The 26,724-nt window shown below is 48.2% G+C and overlaps 1 protein-coding gene across 1 annotated transcript in view; it reads right to left on the reverse strand.

Annotated features, from left to right (window-relative positions):
• The window catches only part of LOC139247600 (oxysterols receptor LXR-alpha-like), a 317,920-nt gene that overhangs the window by 184,240 nt on the left and 106,956 nt on the right, over window positions 1–26,724 (reverse strand). Inside the window, exon 3 of the mRNA XM_070871678.1 lies at window positions 21,607–21,876. Coding sequence (XP_070727779.1) covers window positions 21,607–21,876 — 270 coding nt within the window. The remainder of the gene's footprint in view (window positions 1–21,606; window positions 21,877–26,724) is intronic.

Below are 26,724 nucleotides of genomic sequence, written 5' to 3' on the forward strand. Positions count from 1 at the left end.
ATCTCTTAGTCCCCTCTCCCTCGGGGATATATATGTACACTGACTGGTGTCTCTCAGCCCCTCTCCCTCACGGAGATATCTGTACACTGACTGGTGTCTTTTAGTCCCTGTTGCTCAGGGATATATCTGTACACTAACTGGTGACTCTCAGTCCCTGTCTCTCTGGAAGATATCTTTACACTGACCGGTGTCTCTCAATCCCTCTCCCTCAGGGAGATATCTGTAAACTAATTGGTGTCTCTCAGTCCCTCTCCCTCAGGGAGATATCTGTACACTGACTCGTGTCTCTCAGTTCCCTCTCTCTCAGGGAGATATCTGTACACTGACTGGAGTATCTCCGCCACCTCTCCCTCAGGGAGATATCTGTACACTGACTGGTGTCTCTCAGTCCACTCACACTCCGGAATATATCTGTACACTGACTGGTGTCTCTCAGTCCCTCTCCCTCAAGGAGATATCTGTAAACTCACTGGTGTCTCTCAGTCCTTCTCCCTCAGGGAGATATCTGTACATTGACTGATGTCTCTCAGTCCACTCACACTCCGGAATATATCTGTACACTGACTGGTGTCTCTCAGTCCCTCTCCCTCAAGGAGATATCTGTAAACTCACTGGTGTCTCAGTCCCCGCTCCCTCGGGCATATATCTGTACACTGACTGGTGTCTCTCAGTCCCCGCTCCCTCGGGGATATATCTGTACATGGACTGGTGTCTCTCAGTCCCCTCTCCCCCAGGAAGATATCTGTACACTGACTGGTGTCTCTCAGTCCCTCTCCCTCAGGGAGATATCTGTACACTGACTGGTGTCTCTCAGTCCCTCTCCCTCAGGGAGATATCTGTACACTCACTGGTGACTCTCAGTCCATCTCTCTCACGAATATATCTGTACACTGACTGGTGTCTCTTAGTCCCCTCTCCCTCAAGGAGATATCTGTAGACTGAACGGTGTTCTCTCAGTGCCTCTCCCTCAGGGAGATATCAGTACACTGACTGGTGTCTCTCAGTCCCTCTCCCTCAGGGAGATATCTGGACACTGACTGGTGTCTCTCAGTCCCTCTCCCTCAGGGAGATATCTGGACACTGACTGGTGTCTCTCAGTCCCTCTCCCTCATGGAGATATCTGTACACTGACTGGTGTCACTCAGTCCCTCTCTCAGGGAGATATCTACACACTGACTGGCGTCTCTTGGTCCCTCTCCCTCAGGGAGATATCTGTACACTGACTGGTGTGTCTCAGTCTCCTCTCTCTCAGGGAGATATCTGTATACTGATGGGTGTCTCTCAATCCCCTCTCCCTCAGGGAGATATCTGTACATTGACCGGTGTCTCTCAGTCCCTCTCTCTCAAGGATATATCTGGACACTGATTGGTGTCTCTCAGTTCCTCTCCCTCAGGGAGATATCTCTACACTGACTGGTGTCTCTCAATCCCGCTCCCTCGGGGATATATCTGTACACAGACTGGTGTCTCTCAGTCCCCTCTCCCTCAGGGAGATATCTGTACACTGACTGGTGTCTCTCAGTCCCTCTCCCTCAGGGAGATATCTGTACACTCACTGGTGACTGTCAGTCCCTCTCTCTCTGGGAGATATCTGTACACTGACCCGTGTCTCTCAGTACCTCTCCCTCAGGGAGATATCTGTACACTGACTGGTGTTACTCAGTCCTGCTCTCAGGGAGATATCTGCACACTGACCGGTGACTCTCAGTCCCTCTCCCTCAGGGAGATATCTGTACACTGACTGCTGTCTCTCAGTCCCTCTCCCTCAGGAAGTTATCTGTACACTGACTGGTGCCTCTCAGTCCCTCTCTCTCAGGAATATATCTGTACACTGACAGGTATCTCTTAGTCCCCTCTCCCTCAAGGAGATATCTGTAGACTGAACGGTGTTCTCTCAGTGCCTCTGCTTCAGGGAGATATCTGTACACTGTCTGGTGTCTCTCAGTTCCCTGTATCTCAAGGAGATATCTGTACACTGACTGGTGTCACTGAGACCATCTCCCTCAGTGAGATATCCATACACTGACTGGTGTCTCTCAGTCCCCTGTATCTCAAGGAGATATCTGTACACTGACTGGTGCCTCTCAGTCACTCTCCCTCAGGCAGATATCAGTACACTCACTGGAGTCTCTCAGTCCCTCTCCCTTAGGGAGATATCTGGACACTGACTGGTGTCTCTCAGTCCCCTCACTCTCATGGAGATATCTGTACACTGACTGGTGTCTCTCAGTCACCCTTCCTCAGGGAGATATCTGGATACTGATTGGTGTGTCTCAGTCCCTTTCCCTCAGGGAGATATCTGTACACTGACTGGTGTCTCTCAGTCCCTCTCCCTCAAGGAGATATCTGTAAAATCACTGGTGTCTCTCAGTCCCCGCTCCCTCAGGCATATATCTGTACACTGACTGGTGTCTCTCAGTCCCTCTCCCTCACGGAGATATCTGTACACTGACTGGTGACTCTCAGTCTCTCTGCCTCAGGGAGATATATGGACACTGACTGGTGTCTCTCTGTCCCTCTCCCTCAGGGAGATATCTGTACACTGACTGTTGTTTCTCTGTCCCGCTCCCTCATGGAGATATCTGTACACTGACTGTTGTTTCTCTGTCCCGCTCCCTCACGGAGATATCTGTACACTGACTGGTGTCTCTCAGTCCCTCTCCCTCAGGGAGGTACCTGGACAAAAACTGGTGTCTCTCAGTCCCTCTCTCTCAGGGAGATATCTGTACACTGACTGGTGTCTCTCAGTCCCTCTCCCTCAGGTGGATATCTGTACATTGACTGGTGACTCTCAGTCCCTCTGCCTCAGGGAGATATATGTACACTGATTGGTGTCTCTCTGTCCCTCTCCCTCAGGGAGATATGTGTACACTGACTGGTGTCTCTCAGTCCCTTCCCCTCTGGGATATTTCTGTACACTGACTGGTGTCTCTCAGTCCCCGCTCCCTCGGGGATATATCTGTACACTGACTGGTGTCTCTCAGTCCCCGCTCCCTCGGGGATATATCTGTACACGGACTGGTGTGTCTCAGTCCCCTCTCCCTCAGGGAGATATCTGTACACTGACTGGTGTCTCTCAGTCCCTCTCCCTCAGGGAGATATCTGTACACTCACTGGTGACTCTCAGTCCCTCTCTCTCTGGGAGATATCTGGACACTGACCGGTGTCTCTCAGTCCCTCTCCCTCAGGGAGATATCTGTACACTGACAGCTATCTCTTAGTCCCCTCCCTCGCGGATATATATGTACACTGACTGGTGTCTCTCAGCCCCTCTCCCTCACGGAGATATCTGTACACTGACTGGTGTCTTTTAGTCCCTGTTGCTCAGGGATATATCTGTACACTAACTGGTGACTCTCAGTCCCTGTCTCTCTGGAAGATATCTTTACACTGACCGGTGTCTCTCAATCCCTCTCCCTCAGGGAGATATCTGTAAACTAATTGGTGTCTCTCAGTCCCTCTCCCTCAGGGAGATATCTGTACACTGACTCGTGTCTCTCAGTTCCCTCTCTCTCAGGGAGATATCTGTACACTGACTGGAGTATCTCCGCCACCTCTCCCTCAGGGAGATATCTGTACACTGACTGGTGTCTCTCAGTCCACTCACACTCCGGAATATATCTGTACACTGACTGGTGTCTCTCAGTCCCTCTCCCTCAAGGAGATATCTGTAAACTCACTGGTGTCTCTCAGTCCTTCTCCCTCAGGGAGATATCTGTACATTGACTGGTGTCTCTCAGTCCACTCACACTCCGGAATATATCTGTACACTGACTGGTGTCTCTCAGTCCCTCTCCCTCAAGGAGATATCTGTAAAATCACTGGTGTCTCTCAGTCCCCGCTCCCTCAGGCATATATCTGTACACTGACTGGTGTCTCTCAGTCCCTCTCCCTCACGGAGATATCTGTACACTGACTGGTGACTCTCAGTCTCTCTGCCTCAGGGAGATATATGGACACTGACTGGTGTCTCTCTGTCCCTCTCCCTCAGGGAGATATCTGTACACTGACTGTTGTTTCTCTGTCCCGCTCCCTCATGGAGATATCTGTACACTGACTGTTGTTTCTCTGTCCCGCTCCCTCACGGAGATATCTGTACACTGACTGGTGTCTCTCAGTCCCTCTCCCTCAGGGAGGTACCTGGACAAAAACTGGTGTCTCTCAGTCCCTCTCTCTCAGGGAGATATCTGTACACTGACTGGTGTCTCTCAGTCCCTCTCCCTCAGGTGGATATCTGTACATTGACTGGTGACTCTCAGTCCCTCTGCCTCAGGGAGATATATGTACACTGATTGGTGTCTCTCTGTCCCTCTCCCTCAGGGAGATATGTGTACACTGACTGGTGTCTCTCAGTCCCTTCCCCTCTGGGATATTTCTGTACACTGACTGGTGTCTCTCAGTCCCCGCTCCCTCGGGGATATATCTGTACACTGACTGGTGTCTCTCAGTCCCCGCTCTCTCGGGGATATATCTGTACACGGACTGGTGTGTCTCAGTCCCCTCTCCCTCAGGGAGATATCTGTACACTGACTGGTGTCTCTCAGTCCCTCTCCCTCAGGGAGATATCTGTACACTCACTGGTGACTCTCAGTCCCTCTCTCTCTGGGAGATATCTGGACACTGACCGGTGTCTCTCAGTCCCTCTCCCTCAGGGAGATATCTGTACACTGACAGCTATCTCTTAGTCCCCTCCCTCGCGGATATATATGTACACTGACTGGAGTATCTCCGCCACCTCTCCCTCAGGGAGATATCTGTACACTGACTGGTGTCTCTCAGTCCACTCACACTCCGGAATATATCTGTACACTGACTGGTGTCTCTCAGTCCCTCTCCCTCAAGGAGATATCTGTAAACTCACTGGTGTCTCTCAGTCCTTCTCCCTCAGGGAGATATCTGTACATTGACTGGTGTCTCTCAGTCCACTCACACTCCGGAATATATCTGTACACTGACTGGTGTCTCTCAGTCCCTCTCCCTCAAGGAGATATCTGTAAAATCACTGGTGTCTCTCAGTCCCCGCTCCCTCAGGCATATATCTGTACACTGACTGGTGTCTCTCAGTCCCCGCTCCCTCGGGGATATATCTGTACATGGACTGGTGTCTCTCAGTCCCCTCTCCCCCAGGAAGATATCTGTACACTGACTGGTGTCTCTCAGTCCCTCTCCCTCAGGGAGATATCTGGACACTGACTGGTGTCTCTCAGTCCCTCTCCCTCAGGGAGATATCTGTACACTCACTGGTGTCTCTCAGTCCCCGCTCCCTCGGGGAGATATCTGTACACTGAGTAGTGTCTCTCAGTCCCTCTCCCTCAGGGATATAGCTGTACACTGATCTTTGTCTCTCAGTCTCACTCTCCCTCAGGGAGATATCTGTACACTGACTGTTGTTTCTCTGTCCCGCTCCCTCATGGAGATATCTGTACACTGACTGGTGTCTCTCAGTCCCTCTCCCTCAGGGAGGTACCTGGACAAAAACTGGTGTCTCTCAGTCCCTCTCTCTCAGGGAGATATCTGTACACTGACTGGTGTCTCTCAGTCCCTCTCCCTCAGGTGGATATCTGTACATTGACTGGTGACTCTCAGTCCCTCTGCCTCAGGGAGATATATGTACACTGATTGGTGTCTCTCTGTCCCTCTCCCTCAGGGAGATATGTGTACACTGACTGGTGTCTCTCAGTCCCTTCCCCTCTGGGATATTTCTGTACACTGGCTGGTGTCTCTCAGTCCCCGCTCCCTCGGGGATATATCTGTACACTGACTGGTGTCTCTCAGTCCCCGCTCCCTCGGGGATATATCTGTACACGGACTGGTGTCTCTCAGTCCCCTCTCCCTCAGGGAGATATCTGTACACTGACTGGTGTCTCTCAGTCCCTCTCCCTCAGGGAGATATCTGTACACTCACTGGTGACTCTCAGTCCCTCTCTCTCTGGGAGATATTTGGACACTGACCGGTGTCTCTCAGTCCCTCTCCCTCAGGGAGATATCTGTACACTGACAGCTATCTCTTAGTCCCCTCTCCCTCGGGGATATATATGTACACTGACTGGTGTCTCTCAGCCCCTCTCCCTCACGGAGATATCTGTACACTGACTGGTGTCTTTTAGTCCCTGTTGCTCAGGGATATATCTGTACACTAACTGGTGACTCTCAGTCCCTGTCTCTCTGGAAGATATCTTTACACTGACCGGTGTCTCTCAATCCCTCTCCCTCAGGGAGATATCTGTAAACTAATTGGTGTCTCTCAGTCCCTCTCCCTCAGGGAGATATCTGTACACTGACTCGTGTCTCTCAGTTCCCTCTCTCTCAGGGAGATATCTGTACACTGACTGGAGTATCTCCGCCACCTCTCCCTCAGGGAGATATCTGTACACTGACTGGTGTCTCTCAGTCCACTCACACTCCGGAATATATCTGTACACTGACTGGTGTCTCTCAGTCCCTCTCCCTCAAGGAGATATCTGTAAACTCACTGGTGTCTCTCAGTCCTTCTCCCTCAGGGAGATATCTGTACATTGACTGATGTCTCTCAGTCCACTCACACTCCGGAATATATCTGTACACTGACTGGTGTCTCTCAGTCCCTCTCCCTCAAGGAGATATCTGTAAACTCACTGGTGTCTCAGTCCCCGCTCCCTCGGGCATATATCTGTACACTGACTGGTGTCTCTCAGTCCCCGCTCCCTCGGGGATATATCTGTACATGGACTGGTGTCTCTCAGTCCCCTCTCCCCCAGGAAGATATCTGTACACTGACTGGTGTCTCTCAGTCCCTCTCCCTCAGGGAGATATCTGTACACTGACTGGTGTCTCTCAGTCCCTCTCCCTCAGGGAGATATCTGTACACTCACTGGTGACTCTCAGTCCATCTCTCTCACGAATATATCTGTACACTGACTGGTGTCTCTTAGTCCCCTCTCCCTCAAGGAGATATCTGTAGACTGAACGGTGTTCTCTCAGTGCCTCTCCCTCAGGGAGATATCAGTACACTGACTGGTGTCTCTCAGTCCCTCTCCCTCAGGGAGATATCTGGACACTGACTGGCGTCTCTCAGTCCCTCTCCCTCAGGGAGATATCTGGACACTGACTGGTGTCTCTCAGTCCCTCTCCCTCATGGAGATATCTGTACACTGACTGGTGTCACTCAGTCCCTCTCTCAGGGAGATATCTACACACTGACTGGCGTCTCTTGGTCCCTCTCCCTCAGGGAGATATCTGTACACTGACTGGTGTGTCTCAGTCTCCTCTCTCTCAGGGAGATATCTGTATACTGATGGGTGTCTCTCAATCCCCTCTCCCTCAGGGAGATATCTGTACATTGACCGGTGTCTCTCAGTCCCTCTCTCTCAAGGATATATCTGGACACTGATTGGTGTCTCTCAGTTCCTCTCCCTCAGGGAGATATCTCTACACTGACTGGTGTCTCTCAATCCCGCTCCCTCGGGGATATATCTGTACACAGACTGGTGTCTCTCAGTCCCTTCTCCCTCAGGGAGATATCTGTACACTGACTGGTGTCTCTCAGTCCCTCTCCCTCAGGGAGATATCTGTACACTCACTGGTGACTGTCAGTCCCTCTCTCTCTGGGAGATATCTGTACACTGACCCGTGTCTCTCAGTACCTCTCCCTCAGGGAGATATCTGTACACTGACTGGTGTTACTCAGTCCTGCTCTCAGGGAGATATCTGCACACTGACCGGTGACTCTCAGTCCCTCTCCCTCAGGGAGATATCTGTACACTGACTGCTGTCTCTCAGTCCCTCTCCCTCAGGAAGTTATCTGTACACAGACTGGTGCCTCTCAGTCCCTCTCTCTCAGGAATATATCTGTACACTGACAGGTATCTCTTAGTCCCCTCTCCCTCAAGGAGATATCTGTAGACTGAACGGTGTTCTCTCAGTGCCTCTGCTTCAGGGAGATATCTGTACACTGTCTGGTGTCTCTCAGTTCCCTGTATCTCAAGGAGATATCTGTACACTGACTGGTGTCACTGAGACCATCTCCCTCAGTGAGATATCCATACACTGACTGGTGTCTCTCAGTCCCCTGTATCTCAAGGAGATATCTGTACACTGACTGGTGCCTCTCAGTCACTCTCCCTCAGGCAGATATCAGTACACTCACTGGAGTCTCTCAGTCCCTCTCCCTTAGGGAGATATCTGGACACTGACTGGTGTCTCTCAGTCCCCTCACTCTCATGGAGATATCTGTACACTGACTGGTGTCTCTCAGTCACCCTTCCTCAGGGAGATATCTGGATACTGATTGGTGTGTCTCAGTCCCTTTCCCTCAGGGAGATATCTGTACAATGACTGGTGTCTCTCAGTCCCTATCCCGCCGGGAGATGTCTGTACACTGACTGCTGTCTCTCAGTCCCTCTCCCTCAGGGAGATATCTGTACATTGACCGGTGTCTCTCAGTCCCTCTCTCTCAGGGAGATATCTGGACACTGATTGGTGTCTCTCAGTTCCTCTCCCTCAGGGAGATATCTGTACACTGACTGGTGTCTCTCAATCCCTCTCCCTCAGGGAGATATCAGTACACTGACTAGTGTCTCTCAGCCCCTCTCCCTCAGGGAGATATCTGGACACTGACTGGTGTCTCTCAGTCCCCTCTCCATCAGGGAGATACCTGTACACTGACTGGTGTCTCTCAGTCCTTCTCCGTCAGGGAGATAGCTGTACACTGACTTGTGTCTCTCAGTCCTGCTCCCTCAGGAAGATATCTCAACACTGACTGGCGTCTCTCAGTCATTCTCCCTCAGGGAGATATCTGTACACTGACTGGTGTCTCTCGGTCCCTCTCCCTCAGGGAGATATCTGTACACTGACTGGTGTCTCTCTGTCCCACTCCATCAGAGAAATATCTGTACACTGACTGGTGTCTCTCAGTCCCTCTCCCTCAGGGAGATATCGGGACTCTGACTGGTGTCTCTCAGTCAGAGGGTCTCGTAAGGAGGAGGAACTGAGGGAAATCTTTATTAGTCGGGCATTTGTGTTGGGGAAATTGATGGGATTGAAGGCCGATAAATCTCCAGGGCCTGATGGACTGCATCCCAGAGTACTTAAGGAGGTGGCCTTGCAAATAGCAGATGCATTGACAGTCATTTTCCAACATTCTATTGACTCTGGATCAGTTCCTTTCTAGTGGAGGGTAGTCAATGTAACCCCACTTTTTAAAAAAGGAGGGAGAGAGAAAACAGGGAATTATAGACCGGTCAGCCCGACCTCAGTAGTGGGTAAAATGATAGAATCAATTATTCAGGATTTCATAGCAGTGCATTTGGAAAATGTTGACATGATAGGTCCAAGTCAGCATGGATTTGTGAAAGGGAAATCATGCTTGACAAATCGTCTGGAATTTTTTGAGGATGTTTCCAGTAAAGTGAAAAATGGAGAACCAGTTGATGTGGTATATTTGGACTTTCAGAAGGCTTTCGACAAGGTCCCACACAAGAGATTAATGTGCAAAGTTAAAGCACATGGGATTGGGAGTAGTGTGCTGACGTGGATTGAGAACTGGTTGTCAGACAGGAAGCAAAGAGTAAGAGTAAATGGGTACTTTTCAGAATGGCAGGCAGTGACTAGTGGGGTACCGCAAGGTTCTGTGCTGGGGCCCCAGCTGTTTACATTGTACATTAATGATTTAGACGAGGGGATTAAATGTAGTATCTCCAAATTTGCGGATGACACTAAGTTGGGTGGCAGTGTGAGCTGCGAGGAGGATGCTATGAGGCTGCAGAGTGACTTGGATAGGTTAGGTGAGTGGGCAAATGCTTGGCAGATGAAGTATAATGTGGATAAATGTGAGGTTATCCACTTTGGTGGTAAAAACAGAGAGACAGACTATTATCTGAATGGTGACAGATTAGGAAAAGGGGAGGTGCAATGAGACCTGAGTGTCATGGTACATCAGTCATTGAAGGTTGGCATGCAGGTACAGCAGGCGGTGAAGAAAGCAAATGGCATGTTGGCCTTCATAGCGATGGGATTTGAGTACAGGGGCAGGGAGGTGTTACTACAGTTGTACAGGGCCTTGGTGAGGCCACACCTGGAGTATTGTGTACAGTTTTGGTGTCCTAACTTGAGGAAGGACATTCTTGCTATTGAGGGAGTGCAGCGAAGATTCACCAGACTGATTCCCGGGATGGTGGGACTGACCTATCAAGAAAGACTGGATCAACTGGGCTTGTATCCACTGGAGTTCAGAAGAATGAGAGGGGACCTCATAGAAACGTTTAAAATTCTGACGGGGTTAGACAGGTTAGATGCAGGAAGAATGTTCCCAATGTTGGGGAAGTCCAGAACCAGGGGTCACAGTCTAAGGGTAAGAGGTAAGCCATTTAGGACCGAGATGAGGAGAAACTTCTTCACCCAGAGAGTGGTGAACCTGTTGAATTCTCTACCACAGAAAGTAGTTGAGGCCAATTCACTAAGTATATTCAAAAGGGAGTTAGATGAAGTCCTTACTACTCGGGGGATCAAGGGGTTTGGCGAGAAAGCAGGAAGTGGGTGCTGAAGTTACATGTTCAGCCATGAACTCATTGAATGGCGGTGCAGGCTAGAAGGGCTGAATGGCCGACTCCTGCACCTATTTTCTATGTTCCTATGTTTCTATGTTCCTCTCCCTCAGAGAGATATCTGTACACTGACTGGTGTCTCTCAGTCCCTCTCCCTCAGGGAGATATCTGTACACCAACTGGTGTCTCTCAGTCCCTCTCCCTCAGGTGGATATCTGTACACTGACTGGTGTCGCTCAGTCCCTCTCCCTCACGGAGATATCTGTACACTGACTGGTGACTCTCAGTCTCTCTGACTCAGGGAGATATATGGACACTGACTGATGTCTCTCTGTCCCTCTCCCTCAGGGAGATATCTGTACACTAACTGTTGTCTCTCTGTCCCGCTCCCTCATGGAGATATCTGTACACTGACTGGTGTCTCTCAGTCCCTCTCCCTCAGGGAGGTATCTGGACAATGACTGGTGTCTCTCAGTCGCTCTCTCTCAGGGAGATATCTGTACACTGACTGGTGTCGCTCAGTCCCTCTCCCTCACGGAGATATCTGTACACTGACTGGTGTCTCTCAGTCCCCCTGCCTCAGGGAGTTATATGTACACTGACTGCTGTCTCTCTGTCCCTCTCCCTCAAGGAGATATCTGCACACTGACTGGTGTCTCTCAGTCCCTCTCCTTCAGGGAGATATCTGTACACTGACTGGTGTGTCTCAGTCCCTCTCTCTCAGGTGGATATCTGTACACTGACTGGTGTCTCTCAGTCCCTGTCCCTCAGGGAGATATCGGTACACTGACTGGTGTCTCTCAGTCCCTCTCCCTCAGGGAGATTTCTGTACACTGACTGGTGTCACTCAGTCCCCTCTCCCTCAGGGAGATATCTGTACACTGACTGGTGTCTCTCAGTCCCTCTCCCTCAGGTGGATATCTGTACACTGACTGGTGTCGCTCAGTCCCTCTCCCTCACGGAGATATCTGTACATTGACTGGTGACTCTCAGTACCTCTCTCGTTTAGGGAGATATCTGTACACTGACTGGTGTCTCTCAGTCCCTCTCTCCCTCAGGGAGATATCTGTACACTGACTACTGTCTCCCAGTCCCTCTCCCTCAGGAAGATATCTGTACACTGAACGGTGTTCTCTCAGTCCCTCTCCCTTACGGAGATATCTGTACACTGACTGGTGACTCTCTGTCCCTCTCCCTCAGGGAGATATCTGTACACTGACTGTTGTTTCTCTGTCCCGCTCCCTCATGGAGATATCTGTACACTGACTGTTGTTTCTCTGTCCCGCTCCCTCACGGAGATATCTGTACACTGACTGGTATCTCTCAGTCCCTCTCCCTCAGGGAGGTAGCTGGACAAAAACTGGTGTCTCTCAGTCCCTCTCTCTCAGGTGGATATCTGGACACTGACTGGTGTCTCTCAGTCCCTGTCCCTCAGGGAGATATCTGTACACTGACTGGTGTCTCTCAGTCCCTCTCCACAGGGAGATATCTGTACACTGACTGGTGTCACTCAGTCCTCTCTCCCTCAGGGAGATATCTGTACACTGACTGGTGTCTCTCAGTCCCTCTCCCTCAGGTGGATATCTGTACATTGACTGGTGACTCTCAGTCCCTCTGCCTCAGGGAGATATATGTACACTGATTGGTGTCTCTCTGTCCCTCTCCCTCAGGGAGATATGTGTACACTGACTGGTGTCTCTCTGTCCCTCTCCCTCAGGGAGATATCTGTACACTTACTGGTGTCTCTCAGTCCCCTCTCCCTCAGGGAGATATATGTACACTGACTGGTGTCTCTCAGTCCCTCTCCCTCAGGTGGATATCTGTAAATTGGCTGGTGACTCTCAGTCCCTCTGCCTCTGGGAGATATATGTACACTGATTGGTGACTCTCAGTCCCTCTGCCTCAGTGAGATATATGTACACTGATTGGTGTCTCTCTGTCCCTCTCCCTCAGCGAGATATGTGTACACTGACTGGTGTCTCTCAGTCCCTGACAGAGAATTGAAACAGGCTGAATTCAGACAGTCTGTCATAATTCACAGACCCCTAAACAGAGCTGCTACGTGAGTGGGAGCATGCTGCATTAAGTCATCAATCAACTTGACATTTTAGGACCTTTGGTAGCGAGGCAAATAAAGGTTAACAGAATATCAATTGAGCCAATAAGGTCAAAGAAGGCGCATTCTTTTCTGTAAACTGATCAGGTATAAGAACAGCCATATTGGCCATGTGGTCTCAGTAAGACAAAGGAACTGGTTGCTGTTGACAGAATAAAAGTTATGTTAAAACTACAACCGGAGTTCGCATTTCATTGAAAATTTAGAGATCTAACAATTTTGGCGTCGCGAACAGGTTCGCTGAGGGAAAAAACTGAATTTTGGACATCGGACCTACATACTGAGGTAAGGACTCCTCTTTTTAAAAGTCCTCGGTCAACAGTCTAAATTCGCCTCTCCTACGCGATTCCAAAAGCCTCCGGTTTGCGAACCCTCCGGTTGGTAATCGGCTCAAACTCCCATAGACGTCTAACTTCAGTGGTGTGTTAGTTAATTAATCACCGACCCACTGATCGGCTGGAAAGCCTACGACTCGAGACCGCAGTAAAGAAATCAGTATAATGGCAGCAGGAGATAAGAGCAAAGAATTGCCTACAACTGTAAAGGTGGGCAGGCACCACCTGAGGTTTTGATAGATGAAATCTATCCTGCACCTGCACCTATTTTCTATGTTTCTAAATCCTCCAACAGTTGAAAGAATACATAGAGCAACACTTCGACTTGTCTAAAATCTGTATTAAGATCGAATAAAAGTACGGAACTTCCAAAGGACAATGGTCCTTGGACGAGATCAAAAGGGTCTGGGGAAAAACGACCCGTATGAAAAATAAAGAGCGAATCAGATGGTCCCTAGCCATTATGGGACCGATCCGACAGCGGAATGAAATTATAACGTGTTCCCAATATGATAGGGACATGACCAGTACAAAGGACCAATTGCAAGCTGTTTGTGCACAGCTACGACAGAAAAATCTTGAACTTGAAAAGTCGGAAGCGGAAGTTAAAGATCTTAAAAGGTGAAATTAAAGAATGGAAAAAATCATTTGGTCAAGAGACAGTAATAGGAAAAGGAAAATGTATCGGTCAATTCCCAGGGTACCCATGTTGGGATAAATTAAAAGCGCAAACCCGAAGACACGACCGAGGGATAGATATGGATTCTGAATCCTCTGATGATACAGGGTCGGAGGATGAAGAATTAGGGGTGCGCTTTGCCCCATTTAAAAAAAGACGAGTTGTAGTCAAATCAGAAGAGACTGCAGATGAGGGCGGAACCAAAAAAACGAAGAAAAGGGTGCATGCAGAATATTTAGTTCATGATCCGGCAGATCCAGAGAAAATTGATAAATGGTCCAAGGAATTGCCCAATCCAAAGAAAGGGGGAGTAAAAACGTGGGACCAATTGGACCGCTTAAGAAATATATATCAACTTTATCCCTGGGACGGAGTGCAAATTTTGACCATAATGGTCCCAAAAACACAGGGAAGAAAATTGCACAACAAGGTAGAAGAAGCTTTGGGGCAGGATGAGCAAGAACTAAATGCAGGATGGGAGGCGATTAAACACTGGCTGCAAGCCTTCAGTCCAGCTAAGACAGACTGGAGAAAAATTGCAGCCTGCCAACAGAAAGGAACAGACGAGGTCCTGGAGTATGACGAGCGGTTTATATGCACGTGGCTAGAACATTCGGGTATGAATAATACGGATGAGGAAATGGATGAACAAGTGTTTGGACCCCTGAAAGCAGCTTTCGTGGCAGGTCTAAAGCCAAAACTGTTCAAAATGCTTTAGGTAGTGTTACCGGATTGGGAAGGTAGAGGAACTACCTTTGCAGCATTGGTGGATCGATGTAATCAATTAGATCGGGATATGGGAGCTAAAGTCCGAGCTGTACAGGCTATGGGATGGAAATCCCAGGATTCCGATAAACAGTCATTAGGAAAATTACCCGGAAAATGTCATTATTGTGGGAAAGAAGGACACTGGGCCAAGTCGTGCAGGGCAAAACAGCAAGGTCGCGGCCGGGGAAGAGGACGCAGCTAGGGATACAATTCAGCCAACAAACCAGGCTTGTCACAGGATAACGACCTCATAGAAGCATTTAAGTGACTGACAATACAACAACAGAAGGAGTTACTTAAGATAGCAAAAAACGATTAGAGCCCACCCTGGTCCCCCTCCTCGCACTAATACAACAAAGGGGAGATGGGCTATATATAACTGTGAGGGTGGGCGATAAGGATGTGGACTGTCTTTTAGACACAGGGGCGGAATTAACATGCTTACCCCCACAATATGGAGATTTTTTGCCGTTGGATGGTAGGGCATGTACAGCCTATGGAGTTGGGGGCCATAAAATGGAAATTAAAAGGACAACACCGGTACTCATAGGGCTGGGTCCACATGAACTAACCACGCCGGTCTGGATAGGCCCAGTAGATCAACCCCTTTTGGGAATGGACGTTTAATCCAAGTAGATTCATCGTTGCATTTCGAGGATGGTCGGGTGACATGGTCAATTAGAACTTTGAAGAAAGAAGAATTGAAGGAACACCCGATATGGGCTAAAGATAAGAACGATTGTGGCCTACTCCAGATGGAGCCTGCGGCATTTACCGGGACCAAACCTCCATGCACTAAACAGTAACCCATCAGTCCAACTGCTATCGCGGGAATCTTACCGGTTATTCAGCAATTGGAGAAACAAGGGGTGCTTATTAAAATGCATAGCTCCTCCAATAGCCCCGTGTGGCCAGTACAGAAATCTAATGAAACTTGGCATTTGACCGTCAATTATAGGAAAGCTAACCAGTGTATTGATCAAAAAGCTCCTTTGGTCGCAGATCCCTCCACCATTTTTAATGCCCTCAAACCGGAACATAAATATTTCTCGGTTATAGATATGGCCAACGGATTTTGGTCGGTGCCTCTGGCACCGGAGGTTCGACAGTGGTTTGCTTTCACAGTCCAAGGACAACAGTATACTTGGGCCCGGTTACCGCAGGGTTTCCACAACAGCCCTACGGTATTCCACATGGCTTTACAAAGCCATTTGCGAGAATTACCGCCCCTGTCATCCACAGTCATCCAATATGTAGATGATATCCTGCTAGCTTCAAACATGGAAGAACAGCATGAACAAGATTTACGAGCTTTGCTGGACCACCTTTGGCTGAAAGGACATAAAGCCAGCATCGACAAAGCACAAATATCCCAAGAAGAGGTTGTATACATGGGACAAAAGATTTCACAAGGAAAGAGAGAACTTACCCAGGATAGAACTGCAGCCATTCGGGCTGCTAAAAAATTCACCACTATTCAGGAACTAAGGACTTTTTTGGGATTGTGTAATTTTAACAGAAATTGGATTGACTCCTTCACACAGCTTGCTCAGCCATTGAATGATATCTTAAAGGGGAAACGTGCCTCTAAAGAAGCCATCACCTTCACGAAGGAACAGCAAGAGGCCTTCCTGAGTTTGAAAAAGGCTTTGTGTTCGGCACCGGTTCTGGGAATCCCCGACAGTGGTAAGGCATTTACCCTGTTTGTCCATGAGAAAGAAGGATATATGACAGCTATACTGACACAAGAACATGGGGATCGGCAAAGACCTATTGGCTATTATTCGGCAAAACTGGATGAGGTAGCCCTTGGATGGGGAAGTTGCCTAAGGGCTATGGAAGCTACATGTCGAGCGATAATGATCACTGTGGGTCTAGTCCTCGACCAAAAGCTGATTGTCAAATGTCCCCACACCGTACATGCTTTGCTGTCTATGAATAGAATGTCTCAGGTGATGGCAGCTAGATGGACCCGCTGGACAGCAATTTTGGAAGCTCCTAATCTCCATATCGTCCAGGCCAGCCCGGTTAATCCCGCAACTATGCTCCCGATGTCAGAATCGAGGGAGCAAGAGGGGGAAGAATGTGAAGAGCATGACTGCGTGGAGATTTTGAAAGAAACAGAAGAAGCAGCCTTAGCAGCAGAGGAACCTCTGCACAACCCAGACCTCATCCTGCTTACAGATGGTTCCTCCTTTGTTGACAATGGTACCAGAAAAGCAGGATGGGCAGTTACAACCTTATATGAGGTAGTGGCAAAAGGATGTTTATCCTCAGGAACATCAGCACAACAGGCCGAGTTATGGCCCTTTCAGAAGCATGTCGAATAGCAGAAGGACAGACAGCTAATGTCTACACAGATTCACGTTATGTTTTTGGGGTCGCTCACGACTTTGGTCTGTTATAGCGGAAAAGGGGATTCCTCACTGCTGCTGGTACACCTATCCGAAATGGAAAAAAAGTCCGAGACTTACTAGAGGCCATACAATTACCTCAGGAAGTCTCCATCCTGAAGTGTAAGGCCCATACCAAGGAAAATACCACAGAAGCACAGGGAAATGCCCTAGCCGACCAGGCAGCTAAAGATGCCGCCTCACAGGGCGTTCACCCAGAAGAACCAACACAGATGTGCAGATTGAAAGCACTCAGGACTCTGACACGAGACCTTCAAACAATGCAAGGCGAGTGCTCCCGAGAGGAAAAATGGACATGGATTGAGGCAGGAATTAAGCTATGCGAAGATGGTGTCTGGAGACAAAGAGTTACTGACAAGCCAGTCGCGCCACAAGCGCTTATGCCTTTTTTAGCCCAACAGATCCACTCGTGGGGACACTTGGCCTCACAACAGATGACGGCACGGTTCCAGAAAAGCTGGTAGGGTCGGGGATTTAAAAAACATGCCCAGCTGGTAGCAGACCGCTGTGTGGTCTGCCAGAAAAATAATTCTGGACCCATCACGGTAATGCCCCAACTGAGGCCCCCTGCCCCTGTCGGACCATTCCAGCATCTGTTCGTTGATTATATATCTCTTCCTCCATGCCAAGGATATACTAACATTCTTGTCATGGTCGACAAATTCTCTAGATGGGTAGAAGCTGTCCCAACTAAAAGAGCCACAGCCAATCACACTGCAAAGGTCTTGTGTAAGGATTACATTCCCCGATGGAGAGTCCCGAGTAGCATTGACTCAGATCAGGGAACACACTTCACAGGTGCTGTCTGCCAAGAAGTCTGTAGGTTACTGAACATTACGTGGGATTTACACTGTCCTTATCATCCACAATCATCAGGACAAGTAGAGCGAATGAATCGAACTCTGAAACAACGGCTTGCCAAATATCACCAAGAAGGAACACCATGGCCCCAGGCACTAGCAATAGTGCTATGTAGCATTAGGGCAATCCCAAACAGACTTAAACAGGTCTAAGCCCATTTGAAATTATAACAGGAAGACCCATGTAGCTGCCAGGAACTATTGATTTACTGAAAGCTGAAGTTCACTTAATGAATGACACTTTGTTATCATACTGTCAGAACCTAACCAATGCTATTCGTTCTGTTTCCCAACAGGTATCGGCAGCTTGGGGTAATCCACCCGAAGAAGGACACAACATCATCCTGGGAGTCTGGGTGTATGTTAAAAAGTTGCATAAAGAACCTTTGGGTGCTAAGTGGGAGGGACCTTATCAAGTGTTATTGACCACCAAGGCAGCTGTTAAAGTCCAAGGAAAGAAAGCCTAGATCCACGCTAAAACAAGTACCTGTAACTGAAGCTGAAATCTAATAAGGACAATTACTTTTTGCGAAAATGTATAACTTTACTGTATTATTGATTGTAGGTATTCTAGGCATAGGCCTACTTCTTACTAGCCGACCCTCTGCACCAAAGGGAAATAGTAGAGTAGCAAAGGAATTACATGTAAATACCTTTTTATATATGTCATACATTTATGCCAAACAAGGTAACATTTCCAATTGTTGGGTGTGCGCGCATATTCCTATTCATTCAAAGGGAGGGATTCCCATGAGGCCAGTTACCTTGAATATCTCGGAAATGGCTGAGTGGATAATTAATCAAAACAAAACAAGCAATGCGTTTCAGGATACGGAAAACTGGGCACGTAAATGGAAGTCAGCAGGTTACAATCTGACTATGTTTGAAGGGGGATACCAATCGTGCTACAATAATTCCAAACGACCCCCATTTTTTGTTATCACTAATACAACGGGAATAGGAAGACCGGGGGAATCGGTCTGTCTGATTAGAAACATCAAAGGAGGCCAAAATATGGGGTATAGTAACTGCTCCCAGAATTATAATATAATCAAGCCACGGGACCGTCCAAACTGGGCTGATGTGGGAGTTTTTAACGTAATGGTGATTCTGAATAAAACAGATGGAAAAGCCTGGACAGGCCCCGGAGTGTTGCTGACAAAGAAACAGCTAACCTTCATTGCCTATAATGGCACCTATTGCGTGTGTGGCCGCAAGGCCTAACCTTGGCTGCCCCAGAATTGGACGGGATCCTGCTATTTAGCCTACATTGTGCCTTATATGTATCATATAAAGTCACTGTCGGAACATTTACACCGTCCTCAGAGAGCTATCACAGAAACAGAGCGGTTCTTTGCCATTCTGATCCCAGGTATGGGACCGCCAGACTGGCAAGGGAATCCATTAACATGGCATCTGTTGTGGTAGCCAATGATACCTCAGAGGCCCGAGTTAACATCAATGCAGAAATGGTAGCAATCCGCACAGTAGCCCCACAGAATAGACTGGCCCTTGATTACATCCTGGCTGAAAAGGGAGGTACTTGCGCCCTACTCGGAACTGAGTGTTGCACATATATCCCAGATAGCTCCGAAGAAATTACCCACTTAGCGGAGCATATCCAAAAGGAGGTAGAAAAATTTAAGCAACCCCCATCATTCACTTTGTGGAGCGGAGCCACAGAATGGCTAGGTTCAATAGGAACTTCATTGGTGGAAGGTTTAATTCTATTCATTGTAATTATTTTACTTTTATATTGTTTGTTTATGTTGATTAAATGTTGTTGCGACCAGGCGGCTGTAGCTGCTGTCCCGCATGTGAGACACCTTGCAGGTCCCAGCAGACTGTCTGTACGTGGCACAGGGGTATGTTATGCTAAAGGGAAGGTTGTTTGCTGGTTGAATTAAGATATTGGAACAAGGTTAATTAACTGACTAAAACCAGACTTCCATTGTGGCCATGATGGAATTCGGGCTGGTGTAAATTTGTGTGGAAGCTACTGGTCCGGACATGTGGCGAAACACATCAACAAATTTTAGAAGGAAACTCTATTAGCATGCATGAAATTATGTTGTAGAATGTTTAACCAGTGATAGCTGATGTTTTATGATTCAATTTGTGAAAGTGTCAAAGGGGGGATTGATAGAGAATTCAAACAGGCTGCATTCAGACAGTCTGTGAAAATTCACAGACCCCCAGTCAGAGAGCTGCTACGTGAGTGGGAGCATGTTGCATGAAGTCATCAATCAACTTGACATTTTAGGACCTTTGGTAGCGAGCCAATTAAAGGTTAACAGAATATCAATTGAGCCAATTAGGTCAAAGAAGGCGCATTATTTTCTGTAAACTGAGCCAGGTATAAGCACAGCCATGTTGGCCATGTGGTCTCAGTGAGACATAGCAACTAGCAATCAGCCAGAAGCATGTTGCTGCTGCCAGAATAAAACTTATGTTAAAACTACAACCGGAGTTCTCATTTCATTGAAAATTTAGAGATCTAACAGTCACTCTCCCTCAGGGAGATATCTGTACACTGACTGGTGTCTCTCAGTCTCTCTCCCTCAGGGAGATATCCGTAAAATGACTGTTGTCTCTCAGTCCCTCCCCCACAGGGAGATATCTGTACACTGACTGGTGTCTTTCAGTCCCTTTCCCTCAGGGAGATATCAGTACACTGACTGGTGTCTCTCAGTCCCTCTCCCTCAGGGAGATATCTGTACACTGACTGGGGTCTCTCAGTCCCTCTCGCTCAGGGAGATATCTGTACACTGACTGGTGTCTCTCAGTCCCTCTCCCTCAGGGAGATATCTGTACAATGACTGGTGTCTCTCAGTCCCACCCCTCAGGGAGATATCTGCACACTGACCGGTGACTCTCAGTCCCTCTCATTCAGGGAGATATCTGTACACTGACTGGTGACTCTCAGTCCCTCTCTCTCTGGGAGATATCTTTACACTGACCGGTGTCTCTCAGTCCCTCTCCCTCAGGGAGATATCTGTACACTGACTGGTGTCTCTCAGTCCTCTCTCCCTCAGGGAGATATCTGTACACTGACTGGTGTCTCTCAGTACCCGCTCTCTCGGGGATATATCTGTACACTAACTGGTGACTCTCAGTCCCTCTCTCTCTGGGAGATATCTTTACACTGACCGGTGTCTCTCAGTCCCTCTCCCTCAGGGAGATATCTGTACACTGACTGGTGTTACTCAGTCCTGCTCTCAGGGAGATATCTGCACACTGACCGGTGACTCTCAGTCCCTCTCATTCAGGGAGATATCTGTACACTGACTGGTGTCTCTCAGTCCCTCTAGCTCAGGGAGATATCTGTACACTGACTGATGTCTCTCTGTCTTTCTCTTCCTCAGGCAGATATCTGTACACTGACTAGTGTCTCTCAGTCCCTCTCCCTCAGGGATATATCTGTACACTGACTGGTGTCTCTCAGTCCCTGCTCCCTCGGGGATATATCTGTACACTGACTGGTGTCTCTCAGTCCCCTCTCCCTCAGGGTGAGATCTGTACACTGACTGGTGTCTCTCAGTTCCCTCTCTCTCAGGGAGATATCTGTGCACTGACTGGTGTCTCTCAGTCCTCTCTCCCTCAGGGAGATATCTGTACACTGACTGGTGTTTCTCAGTCCCTCTCCCTCAGGGAGATATCTGTGCACTGACTGGTGTCTCTCAGTCCTCTCTCCCTCAGGGAGATATCTGTACACTGACTGGTGTTTCTCAGTCCCTCTCCCTCAGGGAGATATCTGTGCACTGACTGGTGTCTCTCAGTCCCTCTCCCTCAGGGAGATATCTGTACAATCACTGATGTCTCTCAGTGGAACCCTCACTGTCCGCTGTGTCCCAGCACAGTGCAGTCAGTTTGCGCTCTGAGGTCTCAGCACTGCTCACCCTTCACTGACTTACATTGCTCCAACATCCCTGCCTGCCGACACTTGCGCAGACGACACTCCTGGCACTTCCTGCGCATGTACATGTCCATCTCGCACTGCCCACTGGACTTGCAGGAGTAGCGGGCGCCCTTGATCACGCTGCGTCTGAAGAATCCTTTGCAGCCCTCACAACTCAGCACATTGTAATGGAAGCCCGAGGCCTTGTCCCCACACACACTGCACACCTCGTTACCCAGCATCTTCGGGGCTGGGCCTTTCTTACGCTTCAATGGCTGCTGCTCCGCTGGGGAAAATACACAGGAGTCAGTGAGCAGGTTACACACTGTGAATAGAGTCAGTCAGTGAGCAGGTTACACACTGTGAATAGGGTCAGTCAGTGAGTAGGATACACACTGTGAATACAGGCAGTCAGTGAGCAGGTTACACACTGTGAATAGGGTCAGTCAGTGAGCAGGTTACACACTGTGAATAGGGTCAGTCAGTGAGCAGGTTACACACTGTGAATAGGGTCAGTCAGTGAGCACGTTACACACTGTGAATAGGGACAGTCAGTGAGCACGTTAAACACTGTGAATAGGGTCAAGTCAGTGAGCAGGTTACACACAGAATAGGGTCAGTCAGTGAGTAGGTTACACACTGTGAATAAGATCAGTCAGTGAGCAGGTTACACACTGTGAATAGGGTCAGTCAGTGAGCACGTTACACACGGTGAATAAGCTCAGTTAGTGAGCAGGTTACACAGTGTGAATAGGGACAGTCAGTGAGCACGTTAAACACTGTGAACAGGGTCAGTCAGTGAGCAGGTTACACACTGTGAATAGGGACAGTCAGTGAGCACGTTAAACAATGTGAATAGGGTCAGTCAGTGAGTAGGTTACACACTGTGAATAAGGTCAGTTAGTGAGCAGGTTACACACGGAATAGGGTCAGTCAGTGAGCAGGTTACACACTGTGAATTTGGTCAGTCAGTGAGCACGTTACACACGGCGAATAAGTTCAGTTAGTGAGCAGGTTACACACTGAATCGGGTCAGTCATTGAGTAGGTTACACACTGTGAATAAGATCAGTCAGTGAGCATGTTAAACACTGTGAATAGGGTCAGTCAGTGAGTAGGTTACACACTGTGAATAAGGTCAGTTAGTGAGCAGGTTACACACGGAATAGGGTCAGTCAGTGACCAGGTTACACACTGTGAATAGGGTCAGTCAGTGAGCAGGTTGCACACTGTGAATAGGGTCAGTCAGTGAGCACGTTAAACACTGTGAAAAGGGTCATTCAGTGAGTAGGTTACACACTGTGAATAAGGTCAGTTAGTGAGCAGGTTACACACGGAATAGGGTCAGTCAGTGACCAGGTTACACATTGTGAATTGGGTCAGTCAGTGAGCACATTACACATGGTGAATAAGTTAAGTCAGTGAGTAGGTTACACACTATGAATAAGGTCAGTTAGTGAGCAGGTTACACACGGAATAGGGTCAGTCAGTGACCAGGTTACACACTGTGAATACGGTCAGTCAGTGAGCAGGTTACACACTGTGAATAGCGACAGTCAGTGAGCACGTTAAACACTGTGAAAAGGGTCAGTCAGTGAGTAGGTTACACACTGTGAATAAGGTCAGTTAGTGAGCAGGTTACACACGGAATAGGGTCAGTCAGTGACCAGGTTACACATTGTGAAAAGGGTGAGTCAGTGAGCAGGTTAGACACTGAATATGGTCAGTCAATGAGCATGTTACACACTGTGAATATGGTCAGTCAGTGAGCAGGTAACACACTGTGAATAGGGTCAGTCAGTGAGCAGGTTACACACTGTGAATAGTCTCAGTCAGTGAGCAGGTTACACACTGTGAATAGGTTCAGTCAGTGTGCAGGTTACACACTGTGAATAGGTTCAGTCAGTGAGCAGGTTACACACTGTGAATAGGGTCAGTCAGTGAGTAGGATACACACTGTGAATACAGGCAGTCAGTGAGCAGGTTACACACTGTGAATAGGGTCAGTCAGTGAGCAGGTTACACACTGTGAATAGGGTCAGTCAGTGAGCAGGTTACACACTGTGAATAGGGTCAGTCAGTGAGCACGTTACACACGGTGAATAAGCTCAGTTAGTGAGCAGGTTACACACAGAATAGGGTCAGTCAGTGAGTAGGTTACACACTGTGAATAGGATCAGTCAGTGAGCAGGTTACACACTGTGAATAGGGACAGTCAGTGAGCACGTTAAACACTGTGAATAGGGTCAGTCAGTGAGTAGGTTACACACTGTGAATAAGGTCAGTTCGTGAGCAGGTTACACACGGAATAGGGTCAGTCAGTGAGCAGGTTACACACTGTGAATTTGGTCAGTCAGTGAGCACGTTACACACGGCGAATAAGTTCAGTTAGTGAGCAGGTTACACACTGAATCGGGTCAGTCATTGAGTACGTTACACACTGTGAATAAGATCAGTCAGTGAGCATGTTAAACACTGTGAATAGGGTCAGTCAGTGAGTAGTTTACACACTGTGAATAAGGTCAGTTAGTGAGCAGGTTACACACGGAATAGGGTCAGTCAGTGACCAGGTTACACACTGTGAATAGGGTCAGTCAGTGAGCAGGTTACACACTGTGAATTGGGTCAGTCAGTGAGCACGTTACACATGCTGAATAAGTTCAGTCAGTGAGTAGGTTACACACTGTGAATAGGATCAGTCAGTGTGCACGTTAAACACTGTGAATAGGGTCAATCAGTGAGTAGGTTACACACTGTGAATAAGGTCAGTTAGTGAGCAGGTTACACACGGAATAGGGTCAGTCAGTGACCCGGTTACACACTGTGAATAGGGTCAGTCAGTGAGCAGGTTACACACTGTTAATAGGGTCAGTCTGTGAGCACGTTAAACACTGTGAAGAGGGTCAGTCAGTGAGTAGGTTACACTCTGTGAATAGGGTCAGTCAGTGAGCAGGTTACACGCTGTGAACATGGGACAGTCAGTGAGCAGGTTACACACTGTGAATAGGCTCAGTCAATGATTAGGTTACACACTGTGAATAGGGTCAGTCAGCGACTAGGTGACACACTGTGAATAGAATCAGTCAGTGAGCAGGTTACACACTCTAAATAGGGTCAGTCAGTGAGCAGGTTACACACTGTGAATAGGGTCAGTCAGTGAGCAGGTTACACACTGTGAATAGAGTCAGTCAGTGAGCAGGTTACACACTGTGAATTTGGTCAGTCAGTGAGCACGTTACACACGGCGAATAAGTTCAGTTAGTGAGCAGGTTACACACTGAATCGAGTCAGTCATTGAGTAGGTTACACACTGTGAATAGGATCAGTCAGTGAGCATGTTAAACACTGTGAATAGGGTCAGTCAGTGAGTAGGTTACACACTATGAATAAGGTCAGTTAGTGAGCAGGTTACACACGGAATAGGGTCAGTCAGTGACCAGGTTACACACTGTGAATACGGTCAGTCAGTGAGCAGGTTACACACTGTGAATAGCGACAGTCAGTGAGCACGTTAAACACTGTGAAAAGGGTCAGTAAGTGAGTAGGTTACACACTGTGAATAAGGTCAGTTAGTGAGCAGGTTACACATGGAATAGGGTCAGTCAGTGACCAGGTTACACACTGTGAAAATGGTGAGTCAGTGAGCTGGTTAGACACTGAATATGGTCAGTCAGTGAGCATGTTACACACTGTGAATATGATCAGTCAGTGAGCAGGTAACACACTGTGAATAGGGTCAGTCAGTGAGCAGGTTACACACTGTGAATAGTCTCAGTCAGTGAGCAGGTTACACACTGTGAATAAGGTCAGTTAGTGAGCAGGTTACACACGGAATAGGGTAAGTCAGTGACCAGGTTACACACTGTGAATAGGGTCAGTCAGTGAGCAGGTTACACACTGTGAATTGGGTCAGTCAGTGAGCACGTTACACATGCTGAATAAGTTCAGTCAGTGAGTAGGTTACACACTGTGAATAGGATCAGTCAGTGTGCACGTTAAACACTGTGAATAGGGTCAATCAGTGAGTAGGTTACACACTGTGAATAAGGTCAGTTAGTGAGCAGGTTACACACGGAATAGGGTCAGTCAGTGACCAGGTTACACACTGTGAATAGGGTCAGTCAGTGAGCAGGTTACACACTGTTAATAGGGTCAGTCTGTGAGCACGTTAAACACTGTGAAGAGGGTCAGTCAGTGAGTAGGTTACACTCTGTGAATAGGGTCAGTCAGTGAGCAGGTTACACGCTGTGAACATGGGACAGTCAGTGAGCAGGTTACACACTGTGAATAGGGGCAGTCAGTGAGCAGGTTACACACTATGAATAGGGTCAGTCAGTGAGCAAGTTACACACTGTGAACAGAGACAGTCAGTGAGCAGGTTACACACTGTGAATAGAGTCAGTCAGTGAGCAGATTACACACTGTGAATAGGGTCAGTCAGCGACTAGTTGACACACTGTGAATAGAATCAGTCAGTGAGCAGGTTACACACTCTAAATAGGGTCAGTCAGTGAGCAGGTTACACACTGTGAATAGGGTCAGTCAGTGAGCAGGTTACACACTGTGAATAGAGTCAGTCAGTGAGCAGGTTACACACTGTGAATTTGGTCAGTCAGTGAGCACGTTACACACGGCGAATAAGTTCAGTTAGTGAGCAGGTTACACACTGAATCGAGTCAGTCATTGAGTAGGTTACACACTGTGAATAGGATCAGTCAGTGAGCATGTTAAACACTGTGAATAGGGTCAGTCAGTGAGTAGGTTACACACTATGAATAAGGTCAGTTAGTGAGCAGGTTACACACGGAATAGGGTCAGTCAGTGACCAGGTTACACACTGTGAATACGGTCAGTCAGTGAGCAGGTTACACACTGTGAATAGCGACAGTCAGTGAGCACGTTAAACACTGTGAAAAGGGTCAGTCAGTGAGTAGGTTACACACTGTGAATAGGGTCAGTCAGTGAGCAGGTTACACACTGTGAATAGTCTCAGTCAGTGAGCAGGTGACACACTGTGAAAAGGGTCAGTCAGTGAGTAGGTTACACACTGTGAATAAGGTCAGTTAGTGAGCAGGTTACACACGGAATAGGGTCAGTCAGTGACCAGGTTACACACTGTGAAAATGGTGAGTCAG

The sequence above is a fragment of the Pristiophorus japonicus genome, unplaced genomic scaffold (genome assembly GCF_044704955.1).
Source record: "Pristiophorus japonicus isolate sPriJap1 unplaced genomic scaffold, sPriJap1.hap1 HAP1_SCAFFOLD_274, whole genome shotgun sequence".
NCBI lineage: Eukaryota > Metazoa > Chordata > Chondrichthyes > Pristiophoridae > Pristiophorus > Pristiophorus japonicus.